Source organism: Mustela lutreola, chromosome 3 (assembly GCF_030435805.1).
Source record: "Mustela lutreola isolate mMusLut2 chromosome 3, mMusLut2.pri, whole genome shotgun sequence".
NCBI lineage: Eukaryota > Metazoa > Chordata > Mammalia > Carnivora > Mustelidae > Mustela > Mustela lutreola.
Window position 1 is genome coordinate 165,059,790 of NC_081292.1, and position 18,550 is coordinate 165,078,339.

The 18,550-nt window shown below is 59.7% G+C and overlaps 1 protein-coding gene across 26 annotated transcripts in view; it reads left to right on the forward strand.

The window, feature by feature from the left end:
* KIF1A (kinesin family member 1A) overlaps window positions 1–13,704 on the forward strand; it is a 91,344-nt gene extending 77,640 nt beyond the window's left edge. For 13 of the 26 annotated variants that reach the window (XM_059167471.1, XM_059167475.1, XM_059167473.1 and 10 more), the window contains 12 exons: window positions 1,283–1,306; window positions 2,581–2,695; window positions 3,607–3,740; window positions 4,711–4,772; window positions 5,098–5,243; window positions 5,509–5,709; window positions 6,179–6,256; window positions 7,000–7,124; window positions 7,982–8,134; window positions 8,691–8,883; window positions 9,806–9,924; window positions 10,231–13,704. In XM_059167471.1, coding sequence (XP_059023454.1) covers window positions 1,283–1,306; window positions 2,581–2,695; window positions 3,607–3,740; window positions 4,711–4,772; window positions 5,098–5,243; window positions 5,509–5,709; window positions 6,179–6,256; window positions 7,000–7,124; window positions 7,982–8,134; window positions 8,691–8,883; window positions 9,806–9,924; window positions 10,231–10,273 — 1,393 coding nt within the window. In that variant the 3' untranslated portion in view covers window positions 10,274–13,704. The remainder of the gene's footprint in view (window positions 1–1,282; window positions 1,307–2,580; window positions 2,696–3,606; window positions 3,741–4,710; window positions 4,773–5,097; window positions 5,244–5,508; window positions 5,710–6,178; window positions 6,257–6,999; window positions 7,125–7,981; window positions 8,135–8,690; window positions 8,884–9,805; window positions 9,925–10,230) is intronic. The other 13 variants (XM_059167474.1, XM_059167476.1, XM_059167486.1 and 10 more) reach the window with 1 other exon arrangement.
* The last annotated feature ends 4,846 nt before the right edge of the window (window positions 13,705–18,550 follow it).

Below are 18,550 nucleotides of genomic sequence, written 5' to 3' on the forward strand. Positions count from 1 at the left end.
GGCTGCCTGGGGTTGAAGGCTGACTAGGGCTTTGAGAACAGCCTGTGAGCAGCGTCATGGCTGAGCCAGGTCAGACCCCAGCCATCTTGGTGCCTGGGGAACGGCTTAGTGGAAGGCGCCTCCTAAGCTGTGTACATGGGCCCAAGGGGGACCCCCACCCACTGCCCGGCCCCACCTCAACACACAAGACCCACAGGTTTAGATTTTCAAGGGGTTTTGGGTCTCAGCAAGAGCCACATCCCAACATGACTGAGGCCCTCTTGGCCAAGAGCATCTCCGAGGGGCCTCGGTGAGTGAGTCTCGTGTGGAGGTGCCGCTCATTTCTCCTACGGTCCCGGCCAGTTGTGGCAGAGTCCATCTGGTCCTGGGGTGAGGGCTGCTACCGGGCCCTAATGTTTTGGCCACCCTCACTGGGCTGGCTCCAGTTCCGTTGGTATGTCCCACCCAAGGGTGAAGGGCTCCTGACGAGATGGGGGTCCAGCTCTTGGTGTCTGACTAGGAGCCTGCCCTAGGAGGGCCAGGTCTTCCCGAAAGACAAATAGAGAGTGCACACCAATGTAAGAGAGCCCTGCTGATCCCCAGAGCACCAGCAGTGGGTCAGAAACCAGCAGCATCCTTTAATGACATTGAGGAAGGTGGACAGGGGACGGGCAGCGAGGGTTTGGGGCTGGCTGGCCGCCCCGGGTAGGAGGCCCTCAGGCTGGCCTTTCCCAGTGTGTGGTCAGGGCCTCTTGGAGGTGAGGACTAGTAACAAGAATTAGTAAGAATAATCCCATCTGGGCCCTGCCCTCAGCACCTCGGATGAGCTCCTTCAACCCATAGGACATCTCCATGAGGCAGGGATGGTGACTGCCAGCGGTTGGTCCAGGAAGCAGGGTACAGAGGTGTCTGGTGATGGCCAGAGGTCACACAGCTGTGCCACGGCATTTGTCTGGCCTGGGCTGCGTTGGACCTCTGGCTCTCCCCGAGGGCCTGGCCCACGGGGACTAGGGCGCTTGGGGGCCCCTGGGACGGAGGCGTCCCTCTAGGGGTCGGTCACGGGTCCATGGGTACCCGCCTGGTCCTGCTGGGCACGGACTCAAAGCTCTGGCTGCAGATTCGGGGACTGGGGGTCGGAGAGGGCTCCAGACGCTGCCCCGTGAGCCGCCCGGGCAGCTGGCGGATATGGCGCACTCCCCCGCTCACTGTGGGTTAGCTTGTACCCGGCCACGTGACGGGGCTCGTTCTGACGTGTCCATCTCTTCTGTGTGTACGTGTGTGTCCTGGCTGCCTCCACCTTTAGCATTTCATTCGGAAATGACACTAGGTACAGCTCACTTTTCTCTTCCGCACTCGCTTGGTCTGTCCTTTTCTGCTTTTCAATTTCCTTTCTCCCCGCGCTCTCTACCAGTCTGGTCACCCCGCTGTCCTCATGGCCCTTCCTCTGGATCGTTGTCTTTGGTGACGTGTGTGTATGTGTGTGACAGCGGCCCTGCCCCATCCTGCTGCTTTGCCCCGTGTCCCTGGAGTGTGCCCTGGAGAGCCAGGAGGCCGCGGGCATGGGCTGCAAGCTGGCGTGGCCTTGCCCCTCCTGGTGGCCCTCTGTACTCCCAGGCCGGGCCAGCCTCTCCAGGGGGTGGTCTGGCTGTGCTGGGGCGTGTGCCGCTGTCTGTCCGCAGTCTGTGCTGAAGTGTGTCTCAGCTGTGTCTTTGAGGATGCTTGGATGGAAACGGGGCATGGCTGGGTGCTGAGTGGTGCTGGCCGGGGCTCGCGGAGTGGCTCGTGGAGTGGCCGCACTCTGGACTGAGGCAAATTCCCTGCCTCACAGAGGATCCTCAGATGGGCACCCTGCCTAAGTAAGAGTCTAGGAGCTCTGCCATTGGGCAGTGGACAAGGAGAGCCTGCTCCGGAGTGGAGACACTGAAGACTAACGTCCTGGCCCCCTGGGGACCCCTTATGCTGCCCTCAGAGGGCCTTCTGGGCCACGGGCGTCTGCTCTGCTCACTTTCTTCTGGGGTTAGAGATGGGGACGGGGGAAGAGCCCACTGCCTGCTCAGTGCTAAATGGAGAGGAGCCTGGCTGTGGGGGGTGTGTGGTGATGCCATCTGCCATGGGCCACCCTGGCTTCCACTCCAAGCATCCTCCCCCAAGGGGAGGAGGTGGGCCACAGGGTTTTGGCCAACCCGGGCAGGTTGACCCCTCCTTACTCAGACAGGGCAGGAGGGGGTGGTCTCCATTCTGCCCTCTCCCCATCTCTCACCCCTCTGTCCGCCTCCACCTCCCCTCTTCTCCCGCCCTCTCTTCCCCTTTTTTGCCATGTCCCAGCCCACGGGCCTCCCTCCCTCCCTTCCTTCTCAGCCCTCTCTGGCCCCCACTCCCATTCCTGCCTTAGAGCCAGCGCTGTAGGCTGCCCCGCCTGTCCATGCCCAGGGGAAAACCCCTCCAGCTCGAGTAAGGAGGAGTCTGTTCTCCACACCGCCCGGGCTGCTCTCCCTGTGGCGGCCCTCATGTCTCTGTCTGTGTTTGTCCATCTGCATGTCCCCAACCCACAAGCCCAGCCTGTGGGCCGCCATGTTTTACCTTGTCTCTGCTTCCTTCCAGGACCTTCTACCAGTTCGAGGCTGCGTGGGACAGCTCCATGCACAACTCTCTCCTGCTCAACCGGGTCACCCCGTACCGAGAGAAGATCTACATGACTGTCTCAGCTTACATCGAGGTGAGAGATTCCTGAAGTTGCTCACCAAGGGGCAGGGAGGGTGCTTAGTGGCCCTGGACAAGCCCAGATGCCCCTATGTCTTCTTCGAGGACTTGTCAAGTCCTCGTTTGATTCCCTTACTTTCCAAGGCGCCTCCTACTCACCGCAGGGTGCGGCTTTGCCCTGGGGCTGCAGGACGGCTCCTTCCAGGCTCCACGTGGGCTGGAAATAGGCGCCCCCAGTCTTGGGCTGCACCCTCCCTGTGAAGCACAGAGGTGGTGGGGCGGGGGAGTGGCTGAGAGCAGGGGTATTGCCAGGTGGGGGCACTATTGAGGAATAAGGAGGCTCGGGGGAGGTAAAGGCACCCCCTGCCCTCTGGGCCTGAAACCCCAGCTATGCCATGGGGACCCACTTTCCTGCCTCTTGGGATGCTGGTTTGTTGGGGAGACGCTGCCGGTCTGGCCCAGTAAGGCCCCGGTGCACACGGGCTTCGTCGGGGTGCTGTTGAGCTTCGGGAAAACAGAAGAGCCTGCGTCAAGAGACGCAGCCTGTCGGCACCCGGGGAAGTCATGGAAAGGAGAACGTGGGTGCAGAGCTGGGATCTGTTTCGACCCTCACAGGCGTTTCGGGAGTGTGTCGCCTGATCCCATGGCCAGGCGGCTGGGGCCTGTGTCTAGGATCCTCGGGGTCCCCGGCACCAACACCCAGCCACCTGCAGCCCAGGGAGGTGGGATCCTGGCTTTCTCCCAGGAGTCAGCTGCGGGGAGCAGAGACCTCCCGCCTGGGTCTGGTGCCATGCCAGGGGACCATGGAGGTCTGAGGCTGCTGACCAGTGGCTTGTGAGCCCCCCAAAGATGGTTAGAGGGGCTCTGGTGCCTGGGTCCTGTGGGGATGCTCCTGTGCCTGAGCCCTTGCCCTGGGCCCCATGGCAGATGGAGAACTGCACCCAGCCAGCGGTCATCACCAAGGACTTCTGCATGGTCTTCTACTCTCGGGACGCCAAGCTGCCTGCTTCGCGCTCCATCCGAAACCTGTTTGGCAGTGGGAGCCTGCGGGCCTCGGAGAGGTGAGCCTTCGGTGGAAGTGGTGGGGGGTTGCACAGGGAGCAGCTGGGAGAGGCGAGCCTGCAGTGGGGGTGGTGGGGGGCTGCATGGGAAGTGGCTGGGAGAGGCGAGCCTACAGTGGGGGTGGCGGGGGCTGGGGTGCTGCTGTGTGGACTCTCTATGGGGAGTGGCTGGGTGTGCCCGGCAGAGGCTCAAGTGACTGGCCAGCTGCAGACCATCCCAGATGAAAAGGTAGACCAGCCACTCTCCTAACCGTTCCCCTGCCCTGGGACCCTCTCGTGGGTGGTCTTGGGGCCCAGCTCCACCCCCATGGCTGGGAGACCTCCTCCCCAGGGAACTCGGGGATCATGTCAGCAGGATGGGGGGGCTGGGTTGGGAAAAGGGCACTCTGGACAGAACCTCTTGCCTCCTGGAGGCTGGCAGCACCTGAGGGAGTAGAATGTCAGGCCCGGGACCAGCCATCCCCTCTTGCCCTCTGACCAGTCCCTGCATTCCTGGGGTATGGGGGTGATGGACAGGACCGTCAAGGCAGTGAGGAGGGGGCTTTGTCCCAGAAGCGGAGACCACCACAGGTGCTGGGCCTCCTGTGCTCACCTCCTTCCCACGCTGTCTTGTGGGCCCCAGTGTGCAGGACACCTGGGGCACAGACAGGAGGGTGGAGTGTGGGGTTCAGGACTTAGTGGCCTCAGGCTGGCTATGACCCAGGCATCCGGGGGTCACCCAGAGGGGATGGGCTACTGCCTGCCGGCTGGGCCTGCCTCCATGACAAGGTTGGCAGTGTGCACTCAGCAAAATGGGGCCTGGAGAGGTCTGGGATGCGGACTCCCCAACAAACCTATCCATATGGGCTGTAGCCCAGGGACCCCATGCAAGGCCACCCAGAAGGGCATGCAGTTGGACTTGTTTCCAGTGTGCATTGGACAGGCCCTTGCTGGGCCTGGTGTCCACACGTCCTCTCTCTGCTCCCCACAGCAACCGCGTGACGGGCGTCTATGAGCTCAGCCTGTGCCACGTGGCTGATGCAGGCAGCCCAGGTAGGCCTCTGCCCTGCTCTCTCTGAAGGGGGTGGGGGCACTTTGTCAGGGAGTCGGGGTTCTCTGGGGTCACTCAGATCACCTCAGCTAAGCTGCAGTTTTGGGGGTCCTCCCTTTTGAGACTCAAGTGCTAACATTTGAACTTGCGGGGTTGTCCCAAGAGGCCAGAGGACAGTGAGGGAAGAGGCAGCACTGGGGGCTGGATGACTTCTGTGGGCATGGCGCTCCCAGGGGGACCAGACTCCCTCTGTGGATAAATCCCCACCCTAAGCCCAAGGCCTAGAGCCAGGGCGGGAACGTGGTCAGCCCAGGGTCCCCTTTGTAGGGATGCAGCGGCGGCGAAGGCGAGTGCTGGATACATCTGTGGCCTATGTCCGGGGCGAGGAGAACCTGGCGGGCTGGCGGCCCCGGAGCGACAGTCTCATCCTGGACCACCAATGGGAGCTGGAGAAGCTGAGCCTGCTGCAGGAGGTGAGCTCGTGTGCTGTGGGCATGGACAGCCCAGGCCGCAGGTCCATGTGGGAAGCAGGGGGCTGGGAGGATGCTGCAGCAGGGGTAGACTGTCCCTCCACTCACTGTGAGCACAGACGTGGGGGACGCGGATGCTGGACGGAGGGTGGCCGGATGGCTGGGCTGAGTCCCATCAGCAGCACAGCCCATGGGGAGACAGTGGGTGGGCTCTCAAGTCCACATGACCCTGGGGTGCAGCGGCTGAGCCATGTCCCGCCTCCTGCAGGTGGAGAAGACCAGGCATTACCTGCTGCTGCGGGAGAAGCTGGAGACCACCCAGCGGCCCGGCCCCGAGGCACCATCCCCTGCCTCCAGTGAGGACTCTGGGTCCCACGGCTCATCCAGCCCCTCCTCCCCACTCTCTGCTGAGGGCCGGCCGTCCCCTGTGGAGGCTCCCAACGAGAGGCAACGGGAGCTGGCCGTCAAGGTAGCTCAGGCAGCACTGCCCTGACTGTGGTCCCTGCAGGGCTCTGGGGACTCAGCCTTGTCCTATTAGGGCAGGAGCTGGGACAAGGAGGGTCCATAGAGGCCCTTTGCCTGCCGCTCACTCCACATATGTTGGAATTTGGCAGCCTTTTACAGCTTCCTCCCCCAAGCAGTGATCTGCTTCCTTGAATACCTGTGCTGATGGGGAGCTCACCCCTCTATCCAAAGCTGGCTCCTTGGGTAGCTTGATGGGCCACTGGGAATACCTCTTAGGCTGGGCAATGCGGTCCCCCCAATCTTTGCCCTGGGCCCGGGGCCTGCTCCCAGAGGCTTCCCTGGCTCACTCATCACCTTGGAGGCTGGAGCCACTGTGTCTAGGCCTTCAGCCAGTCCTCCACATCCAGGGGCCGTGCTGCAGTCGAGCCAGGTCTGGGGCACCACCCCCAACTGGACATTTGCTCTCGTTACAGTGTTTACGCCTCCTCACGCACACGTTCAACAGAGAGTACACCCACAGCCATGTCTGCGTCAGCGCGAGCGAGAGCAAGGTAGGCAGCAAGGGGCTGTCCGCAGGGCTTTCGTCTCCAAGAACAGTTCTCACCCCTGTCCAGAGAAGGGAATAAGGGTTTTCTTAGAAACATACTCTCAGAGCCCAAAGGAGCACCTCCTAGCCAATGGCCTGGTCTGGTCTGTGTGTGGGGTCCGTGGAGCCCTGGGGCCTTCAGGGTGAACCAGGGCTAGGCCCATCCAGGACCCTCCCTGCTGCCTCCAGCCCGGCCCTCAGCTGCCTCTGTCCTGGGTGCTCGGGCCCCAGCCCTGGAGCTGTCTTCCCCTACCAAAGGGGCCACTCATGCCGCCCCGCCCACCCTGGCACAGATCCCACCATGCATAGCCCTCTTGCAGCCTGGCCTTCCTGCTTTGCACTAGCCTCACCCTCTGCCTGGAAGGGCCTTTCCCTGAGGCTCCTGGACTGCCCATCCTACAGTCGGGGCTCCAAGACTACACGGCGGCAGAGCCTTCTCTGACCCGGATGTGGTCCCTGCTCCCTCCTTGGAGTGCAGCTGTTACAAGTCCCTCCTGAGGCCAGACAGAGCCCACAGCCCGGGGAAGGGCAGGCCAGGGCCTCGTGGGGCTGGGAGAGGTTCAAGGGAGGCTGGGAAGGGAGTCTGGCCTGCCATTGGAGTGGGGGGTGCCCTAAATGGAGGTAAAACATGAGCCAAGGTGCAGGGATTAGCCACTGTGGGGGCATCCACACCCCGTCTGCCCCATGAAAGGCTCGCTCTCTCCACAGCTCTCTGAGATGTCTGTCACCCTGCTCCGGGACCCCTCCATGTCACCTCTGGGCGCAGCCACGCTCACGCCCTCCTCCACCTGCCCCTCTCTGGTTGAAGGGCGGTACGGAGCCGCAGAGCTGAGGTGAGTGCAGACCCCGAAGAAGTTGGCAGGGCTACAAACCCGCTGAGGACGGTGTGGCTGCCGCTTTGGTGCAGAGCATGGGGATGGGGTGGGGCAACAGTGACCCGGGAAGGCCGCACATAGCTGGGCAGGGCGGGGCGCGGCGTGGGGGGGGCGGTCCACCCTGCACCCTTGACCGGCATGGCCCCTAGCTGCTCTCCAGTTGTCTGACTCTCCCAAGGACGTTTTCGGCTGAAGCACTGATTTCTAGTGTCATGGGGACTAATGCTGAATGGATCAAATGGCACAAAACCAAAAACCCTTTCAGGGGGATGGGCTCACACAATACTCAGTAGGATAGAAGGTGAGCCCCATGGCAGTGGCCGCAATGCCCGGCCATATGCCCGGCCGTCTGCCCCGTTCCCCCAGCCATGCTAGCACCGCCCACACCTGAGCCCTTACATTTTATATCCTTCAAGGTGTCCACATTTCATCCAAGCCCTCTGGGCCTCCCCAGAGACGGGCCTCCCTGGCCATGGGTCAGGCTTTTTGGACCCAGCAAGCCCCAGTACGGAGGGCCCCTGAAGACAAGACAGCCCGGGCTCCACGGGCCATCTGGGGAGAGGGACCGCTTTCACGAGGGCGGGGGACAGAAGGTGCCATGGGACGGGCGGGGCACCCTGGCGCAGCCCTGGAATCGGGTAGCCTGGGCCCTCCAGCCCCAGCTGTGGGTGCGTCTGGGTGGACAGATCCTGACAGGTACTCATGGCAGCCTAAGGGGGTAACGTAGGGGGTGGGAGGAAGCCACCAAGATGGTGGCCTGGCCTGGCCAGGGCGTCTCCTCGCAGGAAGGTAGAGGCTTGGCTTTGTTTTCCCAGGACCCCTCAGCCCTGCTCCCGGCCGGCCAGCCCAGATGCCGAGCCTGTGCCAGAGGCAGATTCGAAGAAGCTTCCCTCCCCGGCTCGGGCAACAGAGGCAGAAAAGGAGCCCCAGCGCCTGCTGGTTCCTGACATCCAGGAGATCCGGGTCAGGTATGTGGGGGGCCCCCAAACAGGGGTGCTTCTGAGGCCCCACCCAGCCAGCTCTGTCCCCACAGCTCCATGCGAGGGAGACAGGCTGGGCACCCCAACCTTGGGCGGGGGTAGAGAAAGAGCAAGGAGGAGGCTGGACCAGTGCCAGGCCCGGGGCAGGGGACCTGATGGGTGCCCCTGCAGAACTCCGGTTTCCGTGCATCTGTGCGTCACTAGTCTGACACCTGTGTAGCCTCAAGAAGGCCACACTCTATGGGTCACGCTCACGTGACAGGGAATGACTGCTCGGGGCAGTGTCTGCTCTGTTTCACTTTCTCTGTTGTACAGATGGGGAAACTGAGGCTCAGAACTGGTGGTTCTGGTCTCTGACCACCCAGGTTGGGGTTCTGCCAGGCATCTCCCAGCACTTTGGCCCTGGCCGTTCTTGGGGGCCCCTGTCTGACCTTCCCAGTGGCCAGTACTGCCAGGGGCCTGGTGGTGGGTGGGGGGCCAGCGTGGGGACCCCCCTCCCCCGGGGCCAGGAGCGCAGGAGCCAGCAGCTGTCCCTGCCCTGCAGCCCCATCGTGTCGAAGAAGGGCTACCTGCACTTCTTGGAGCCTCACACGGCAGGCTGGGCCAAGCGCTTTGTGGTCGTACGACGTCCCTATGCCTACCTATACAACAGCGACAAGGACTCCGTGGAGAGGTTTGTGCTCAACCTGTCCACCGCCCAGGTGGAGTACAGCGAGGACCAGCAGGCCATGCTCAAGGTGCGGCCCGGGAGATGGGATGGGTTTCCGGGCAGGCTGAGGCCTGCAAGCCGCCAGCAGGGCTCGGGGAGGGGGCTGGCCCTCCCTAGCCACCTAGTTCCCAGCGGGCCCTATTCCGGCTAGCTGCCAGACCACAGCCCTAGTGTTCTGTCTCGCACAGCATCCTTCTGCCTCTCATGTTGGGGGTCCCCTCTGCCCACCCGTAGGGCTCCTCATCCCATGACAACCGGCCGTGATGGGCTGTGGTCCTTTGGGGCGGGGGAGCAGGCATTGACCCACTCCCATTCAGGAGAAGTCAATACCCTGTCCCCTTCTCCTGGGGCCACCCAGCCCCATGGGACAGGTCATGTAGTGGGCCTGGGAGTCCGGCCTTCCTGTCCCCTGGCTTTTCTCCTCTCGGAGTCAGCAGTGGCACTGGATGTGTGTGCCGGGGACCTCAACCCCTTCCTCTGGGAGCCTCAGTGCCCACTGGCTGATCTTTGATTCCCTGTGGTGGGCTTTGGGGACACAATCTCAGGCTGCTTCCCCACACTGTCCCCCACCACAAGGGCTCGGCCTTTAGCAGAGGAGGCCAGGCCCAGCAGCTAAGCCATGTCAAGGGGAAGGAACCTCGTTTGTGGGGGTAGACACGTCTTCGGGGGGCACAGAGCAGTGGCAAGGTTGCCCTGGGGCGTGCAAGAGATAGGATGTCCTGACCGCAGACCCTTCTGTTAGGAGGCCACACCTGTCTGCGTCCGAATGGGCTGTGCAGGCCACGGAGAGTGGGGCAGCCTTCCTAGCTCTCTCCCGGGGGTCTTCTCTCCCGTGTCCTGCACCCCCCACCCCCGAGCTGCTCCAGCCGGGCCCCGGGAAGCACGACCCTGCATGCTGACTGGGATGGTGGGGAGGCCTCGCACCTTTTCACGGCCTCCTGCCTTCACAGACGCCCAACACGTTCGCTGTGTGCACGGAGCACCGTGGCATCCTGCTGCAGGCCAACAGTGACAAGGACATGCACGACTGGCTGTACGCCTTCAATCCTCTCCTGGCCGGCACCATACGGTATGGGCTCTCTTGGCAGTGCCTGCCCTGCTCCTTGGGCCTGAGGGAGCAGGTTTTGAAGACTTTAAAGCTTGTTTGGCTGTTGCTGCTGGTTAAGTGTTGTACTAGGGGGCCGTCCTTCTGTGGCTGGAAACATGACACACGGGCTCAGGTGAGCCCCACTCCCCTACACCCAGGCCTTCCAGAAGGCGGGGGTGCTGAGTCCCAGGGACAGGAGCTGGTCTCCGGGTGAGGGGAAGCAGAGGGGATGTCAGCCATGTGGAAGCTGGCATCCCGACCGTGGCATGTCTCCCGACCCTCCCGCAGGTCCAAGCTCTCCAGAAGGAGGTCTGCCCAGATGAGGGTGTGAGCCGGAGCCCTCCCGGACAGCCACAGGCCGGCCCCCCAAGCCCTCATCACCACCCGTCATGTCACCGCGCCCAGCCTGCCCCTACCAGCCAGCCAGTGAGTCCCCTCTTGGGGACCGCGTCGGGCCCCGTGAGCGCCACCTCTGGCCCCGGGACCTGCACCATACGACCTGTCCTGCTCCCAGCAGAGGCCATGTTTGTTCTTTGGTCTTTCCGAGCGTGCCCTGGGTGGGAAGAGCTGGGAGGTGCTGGAAAGGCAGAGGGCACAAGCCACAGGGGCATCGCTGCCGTTCTAATATTTTTTTAAGCATAGACAGACTTATAATTAATATACATTAGTTAGTGACATTGAAACGGTCCACTCAGAAATTAACTATAAGACTGTGTTCTATTTATAAGTATTTATTTCTAATGCCTTCACATAGATCTGTAGGATTCAGATGGACCCTGTCCCCCACTTGTTCCCACTCACATCCCCCAGGGCTCATAGGGAAAGCCATGGTGAACAGGTATCCGCACAGGCCAGGCGCCTCCTGGTTGGCACCATGGGGCACGCCTGGCCAGGCCCGAGCGGGGGCTTCTCCCCAGCCACATGTGGGGGGAAGGCCTTCATCCCGGGTAGGGGGAGTGTGAGTGTCAGGGGACCTGGTGCCTGGATCCTGAGCTGCACGGAGCGGGGCGTGCAGTCCTCCAGCAGGAAGTGGCATCCTATCACCCGGACAACAGCCTCGGAGATGCAGCTTTTCCCTGGGAGCATGTGGAGCAGAGGGAGACCAGGCAGACGGGCCCCTGGGGTGTGGGGCTCTCCCATCCGGGACTGCAGCTGGCGTCGTGTGTCCTGGCCGCCGACGTGCAGGTGGCTGGGGTTCAAGGTGGTCGGGCAGCCAGGGGCTTCAGGTGCTGCTTCTGCAGCTGCGGTGAGAAATGGGGTGAGCTCCAGGTCGTTCCTGGGAAGAAAGTGTGTGACCTCCCCCTTTACCCCAAGAGAAGAGTTTCTGAGAGTCCCGGGGTCAGGTGAGGGCAGCCGGCCGGCCACTGTCCTCAGGGAGGTGCTCCTGTCCTGCACCCAGGGGCTGTCCTCGTGCTGTTGGGAGCTCTTGTTCCAAGATCTACTTCCTTCTCTGTGCAGATGCCACACCCAAGGCCCAGCCCCCACAGGGCAAGGGTCGGCCCCAGGCTGAAAGTCTGGTCAGGCATCACACCCAGACCAGAAACACGTCAAAGAGACTGCGGGGCCCGGGGGTCTTCAATGACCTGTTCCCACACTCAGTTGGCCTCCTTCCAACTCAAGGAAAAACAGCAACCAAACCACAAAACCCCTGTCCCTGCCATGGCCCCCTGAGAGCAGGTTTCATTCAGAGTTCAAGGGGTTCCAGGACCAAGTTCGCGGCCAGCCGGTCTGTCCACACTGTTCTCTGCTGTCTTTACAGGCCCTGCGGGGCGTGGCTCACAGACCCCTCACCTCTTCACCCAGTTTGGATTACCATGTCACACCTGGTCAGAGGTTCCAAAGCCCGCCCCATCCAGCCTGGGCTGTCCCCGATAGACACCCACGTGACATGTGGACCCTATCTGCATTCTGTGCACCGAGGCTGGGAGGGTGTATAGCTGCATTCCTCCAGGGATGTGTGGGGTCAGCTCCCACACCGGATGAGAAGGTTCTAGTTGGGGGCGCTCCTTGGGGAAAGTTATTCAGGCCCCTTCAGTGCCACCTCGGATGTGGGACTAGGCTGGTGGGCACCTGACCTGAGCGGCCACTGGCAGTGGGTTGTGGCCCACCAGCCACCCCAGCCCGGCCAGAAGCAGAGAGGCCAGCGTGCCTTCTAAACCCCCAGCTGCAGGCAGTGCCTCAGTGGCCCCTTTTGCTCTCTGCTCCCCCCCCCCCCCACCAGTGCTTGGGAGGCACCCCTGGAGTAGTAGCTACTTCACTAGGATGCGTGTCCTGGAAGGCCACATCTGCAAGGCACAGGGCTCCGTAGCCTTCCTTGGAGGCACTGGATGAGTGCTCCCATCCAGACTGAAATCACACGTCATCCAGAAACCAGATGTTCCCAGGCCGAGACGCAGAGAGCAGGGGTGCGGCTTAGTCCAGAGCAGCACTTTTTCTGGCTTTTACGAGGGCCTGGAGGGCAGGGAGGAGGACCACAGAGGGCAGGGGCTGTGCTAAGGTGAGCTGGTTCCCAGGAGCCCCACGTGCCTGCAGGGAGCCCGGAGGTGCCCCGCCCTGGCCACAGCCCACTCAGGTCAGCCAGCCTGCAGCCGTGGCCTTGGATGGTCTGAGGCACTCGTACCCAAGACGCAGGTGTCTGAGGCCAGCCAACCTGCAGAGCACCTGCCTCGTGGGGCGGGCTGAAGGAAGGGGGCCTGCGCGAGGGTTTCTGGGAACCACCCCAAATTCGGGAGCCTCCACAGCCATGGAGGTTCCTTAAGGACTGTTTAATTTTGGCCTGATGCCCCTTGGCAGTTGCTGGAAGCCCTGGCCCTGTTGTCACAGCCAGACCCTCAGAGTGCTGGGGAGAGAAATCGGAGTCTGAAAAGCTGGTCTCTTCACGTCTGCCCTTGCCAGAAGCTACCCACATGTCATGTTAGGGGGCCAAGCATTTAGCAAACTGGGGTGTGGGCTTCACCTCTGTGACCCCGGGGGGCTGATATGGGGGCCCCTGAGGGTCTGCCCATTGTGGGGTGCAGAGAGGAAGGTCAGACCTGACAATTTCCCACTAAGTGGGAAGAGACGGAAAGATCCAGAAAGCCAAGTCTCTGGGAGGTTTTTTGTTTTATTGCTTAATGCCACTCATTTTGGTTTGAGGGACAGCCATCCTCCCCTAGAGAAGCTCTCTGCCTCCTCCAGGGGAGGGTGAGCCCAGGAAGGGGGGGGTGCTGGGCTCCATTGTGTCCAGGCCAGTCCCCGGGAGGGAGCTGAGAGGCTCCTGAGTTCTTTCCAAGTCATCACTCCTTCGGTGCCCGTGTCCCATTCACCCATCGCACACACACACACACACACATACTCCCGGGCCCCGGGGGGCTGCAAGAAGGGGCCCTCCCTGAGGGGCAGGTGTGGTGAACACTCGGGGAGAGTTCCTGAATGCTGCCGGTCCAGGTGTGAGCGGGGTCAAGCTGCTGGTCCTCTGTCAGCTCTCTCCCGCTCAGGACTCCAGAAGGCGCCCTCCTCTTATCCCTGGGATCAGCAGAGGCTGTGGCTTCCTGTGGGCCTGCGCTTCCTGCCGCTCGCCGTCCCCTCAGCTTCCCCTAGCTTGTACATATGTGGTTGTGGCACACCCTGGGCCCCTGCCCTGTAACCACCATCCTGATGTAACGACTCTAGTTCCCTGACGTCCTAAACCCGAGTGTTAGGCTCTAGGCTCCTGTACTGTGTGTGTGCACTTAAGATTCTGTCCAATTAAGAAATAAATGTGGCTCCTTATGCAACACCAGACCTGCGGGCCTCCACAGTGGCTTTATTTGTGTGTGAAGTCTGTTGGATGAGGCTGGAAATGGCCGCTGGGCCAGATGTCCAGCACTGACCAGCGACAGCACCCACTGCTCACGGTGGGGAGGCAGGGTGTGGGGGGGTGCCGAGAGCCCAAGGGGTGTGAGGGACAAGATGATGTTTATCATGAAGGCGCCCACCTGTGTTCCTTGGTCACTGGCCACACCCACCCGCATTGTTCACGCACCCTTGGGCGCGCCAGGCAGCCCCAAGCTTTCCATGTGGTCAGCATTACCCCATACCTGAACCAGACGAAGGTATTACAAGGAGATGAAACTACAGACCTTCAGGCTACATCCTCATAGAAAACAAATAAGTTCAAATCTTTCACCAAAGGGAAGCTAATGATGTGTAAAAAGGAGAATACTGTCATGACCGAGCGGAGTTTGTCCTGGGAAGGCAAGGTTGATTCAAAAATGAATCTGGTGAGTCACATTAAATGAATTTAATTAATGAATCACATTAATGAATCACATTAAACAAACAAAAAATCACTCTCTCTGTGGATATAGAACAAGCAGCTGCCAAAATTTAATGCCCACGGCTAACTACACCTTTAGCCAATAAGGTCGTAGAAAAGACCAATGAGACGATAAAAACGTACGTGATCAATCAGAAGAAATGAAAAGTAAGGGCACAAAGAGCAGTTGGACAAGAAGAACATAAATACTCGGATAAGAGACTTCTGTGAAAATTGGTCCTTAGCGATGCCAACTGGAAACGGACCAAACATCCTGCTTCAGTTGGGAGAGACAACAGCGGTGTTTCGATAGAGAAATATTTCACCAAGAACTGCTGACTGGAAATCCGAGGTATTTGGACAATGTCTACCTCGTCATGGGACCACACAGTACAGGGCAAATGAACGAGAACAGCTGACGTCGATCGGGTTTCTGGATGAGCCGAGGAGGACCCCAGGGGGCTGCGATCGAGAACCAAGATCCAGGGTGTGGGGGGCATTTGTGAGGACCCCAGGGCCCCTTGCGTGCGACTCTGGCAAGGTTGTTCTGATTTCAGGGTGAAGGTGTTCATGTTGCGGACGCTCAGTTGCAAATGCGGGTGGGCACACAGGGAAGTGGGGCAATCGCGGGTGGGTGGGTGTTTAAACTGCAAATATCGGAGCTTGTGAGGACCAGCCGCCAGCCTTCCGTCTGGTGAGGCCATCTTTGCTGATCTAAAGTGCTCTCCCGAGACCCGGGCACAGTCCTGCACGGTGAGGCAACTGGTGGCGGTGGTGGCGACACCCAAGACGGAGCTTCTTCCTTCCTTCCCTCCTGACACCTACATTCCCTTACAGTGTGCTCGCCACAGGGGACCTGGGCTTCATGCCTGCTTCATCCGCCCTCGCTGGCTAAGCCACATCTTCCGAGAACCCACCCGCGGGAAGGTAGCTCTCAACTCAGTTGGACTCAGTTGGACTTTCGTTCTGTCCTCTTCCCTCTGCCTGGAACAACCGTGTGATCAATCAATGTGTCTGGATAATGTTACTTATTGGTTCATCAGGAGACATTATTCTGTGTGCTATTGGCTTGGAAACTACCATCACTCTAAATTATAATTCCCACGGTGGGCCTGTGTTAAATAAATTATTGGCAAAGACGGATCCGTCTTTGAGCATAAATTTGCCTCAAAACATCCAGAACGTGGTCAAGTTCATGTGAAAATGACCTCAGTTCTTCAACAAATAAACTGTAGGATAAGAGTAAAAGAAATCTGAGGAAGAGACATCCAAGAGGCTCCTTATAGATTGATTTTCCTAAATGTCGAAAACATTAAGTCATCAACTCAGACTGTAGAGATCTTAGCAGCCACCATGCCTCATCCTAACGGAAAAAGCTGAATAAAACCAGAAGCAAGTTTTCTCACACCCATCAGAGAACTGAGGTCACTGGGCCGAACGTCACCCAGAATCGAAAGCAAGGAGCTCAGAGAGCCCCATCTGAGAGCTGCTTGTGGGTGCAGAAGCCGTCGTGGCCGGGGTGTGTGGGAACACCGGGATGGCAGCATTGACTCCGCATTGCTGGAGGCTGAGTGTGGCTCAGCTGGAGGTGAGGAACTCCTGGGGCTCGGACTTAGGGGGCCCTCACACTCCCATGGCTTTTATCAGAAGGAGCCCACGAAGTTCTCACTGAAGAGAGAAGAAAAATCCCCTCATGTCTCTAACAGGAGGAACAGCAGTGTAGTCCTTTTAGAATATGCCCAGAGCTTTCTCCATGACAAAGTCTTAGGGGACGGGGGTCAGGCTAGAAATAGAGGGGAACTTCCTCAACTCGGTAAAGAACATCTGTCAAAATCGTACAGCTGACGTCATACTTACTGGTGACAAACTGGAGGTTTCACCCCTTTGACTGAGCAGGGCAAGGAGGTCCTCTCACCAGTCCTATTCGACACTGTCCTAGAAATTCGAGGTGAAATAAGAGAAGAAGGGGCACGCAGATTGGGAAGGAAGAGAGAAAACTGTTTTTTGTTGCAGATGACAAGATCATCTGAAGAAAATCCTAAAGAATTGACCCAAAACCTCCTGGAACTAAGCAGAGATCCTAGCAAGGTCACAGGACTCAGAGACAATACATGAAAGTCACTTGCTTTCCTATTAACCAGCAATGAACAATTGGAATTCAAAATTTAAAAAAACAAAACAGCAGGGGTGCCTTGGGGTCTCAGTGGGTTAAGCCTCTGCCTTTGGTCAGGTCATGATCCCAGTGTCCTGGGATCAAACCCCACATCAGGCTCCCTGCTTAGCGGAGAACCTGCCTCCCACCACCCCCTTAGCCCCTCCCCCTCAGCCCCTCCTCCCCCTTACCCCCCTCCCCCTCACTCTTGCTCTCTCTCTCAAATAAATAAAATCTTAAAAAAAATGGAATTGGATGAAAATACATGTGAAACAATTACAGGACAAGGGGCTTTATCAGGAGTATATATAGAATATGTGAAAAATCATTAGAACTCAATCAGAAAAAGTTAGATAAAATACAGAGGAGCAGAATGTGGCCATATTCAGTCACCATTGGGGAGATGCAGTCGGGGCCACAGGGAGAAATGAGCAGTGGGCAGAATCTGTGCTTCAGGCTTCACGGCCCAAATGCTGAAGATACTGTGCGTTACCAACACCCCCACCCTAGGCTCCTGGGCCACCGCCACCTTGGGGAACTAAGTTATCCCCTGCAGCAGTTAGAAGGAACTAAGTTATCCCCATCCAGCAGTTAGAAGGAACGAGCGCAGCCCACAGGCCCACACGAGGCCGCCAGACTCAGCAGCGTGACCATGGCATGCGACGGCCTGTGAGAACGCGGTGACAATAGACATCCAAGGAGAGGGCGCCCCGGCCGGCGGTGGGCTCAGCAGGAGGCCTGGGTATGGACTGTCCCTCTCCGCAATGGCCTCAGTTTTCTGGCTCTGTCCCTCTGTTGCACAGCATGGAAGGGGGCTCCTAGGGCCCGCTTTATCTAAGTTTTCGTTGAAAGTTACAAAGTATGTGGAATTATGAAATCAGTTCCCTGGATCTCCCAGCATGAGGCACTGCCGCACTCTAGCTGGGAGGCTCGCGTGTTCTCGGAGACACAGTTGTTGTGTCTGAAACCACAACCCTGTGTTCTCACGGGGCTGGGTCCCACCTGCGGGGGAGAGGAAGGGGGTGACTGTGTGCTCTCTGAGGGAGCCCCCGCTTCTCTGCTTCCAGACTCCAAGTCTCCATGGCTTGCCCCTACCTCTGAGAGGGCCAAGGTTGTGGAGAAGGATGGGATGGATCTCCCACCCCCCATATCCCCCACCCCATACCCCGCCCCCGCCGCTGGGCTGGAGTCTGGATGGTTGTCTGCCTTCCAGGAGGAGCAGCAGGTGGATTTCCTCTTGGGGTTAAACTCGCCCTTGTACCTCAGATACCTTCCCCACCTCTGGGAACATTCTGGACCTTGAGATCATGCTTCAGACCCTCTCTCCTGCACCTCAGTCCCCCACCTGCACAAAGTGGAGGGAGAGCCCTGGGGGCTGGAACAGTACAAACCAAGGGACTATCAGGGAGGCAGAGGGACAGGGGAGGTGAAAGATGGTTCTCCTGGAAAAGATGGAGCTCCCCTTAGGCTTCCTTGTAAACGTGCCCAGCCTGCTCCCAGTGGCCTGGGGTCCAGAGCAGGAGCACTGCTTGTATCACAGGGGCCTGCTGGGCCATCCTTCAAGGCTGCAGATGATAGGACCACTGGGGCATGGCCGGGACTTTTGCCACAGTCCGCCAGCTGTCGGGCCCTCTCAGGGGTCAGGCACTCTCAGGAACCCCTCCTCTTGGTGATGTCCTACTCTGCACCTTCTCCAGCAGCTGTGTTCAGCTGACTCCTTGGAAGGAAAGGCAGAGGATTTTGATAGGTGCTCCCACCTTCTCCTGAGGGGCAGGGGGCACAATAAGATGGGGAAGGGGTACAGGGCAGAAGTCAGGGTTTGCTGCTGGCCGTGGGGGTCCTCCCGGTGGCACAGGTGAGGGTAGGAGGGGCAGAGGTATCTCCTGTACCCCTGATGGTGTCTAGACAGTGGAGTCTTTGCCGTGCAGAGCCCAGCCACTGTGCTCAGAGCCCACATCCATGGCTCTACCCGGCCAACTGCAGGCCTCAGGCATTGGGACACGGGGGAGAGGGATGAGGCACCTGTCCCCCACAGCTGATCTCTGCACCTCACTGCGCCCACCGCCTCAGGCTGGCCCCCTGTGGCCCTTGGCGATGCTGTACCCAGCAGTACCACACCTCTCCCAGCCTCTTTCCCTCTCTCCTCCCTCTCCTGGGGGACAGGGCTCAGGGCACAAGGC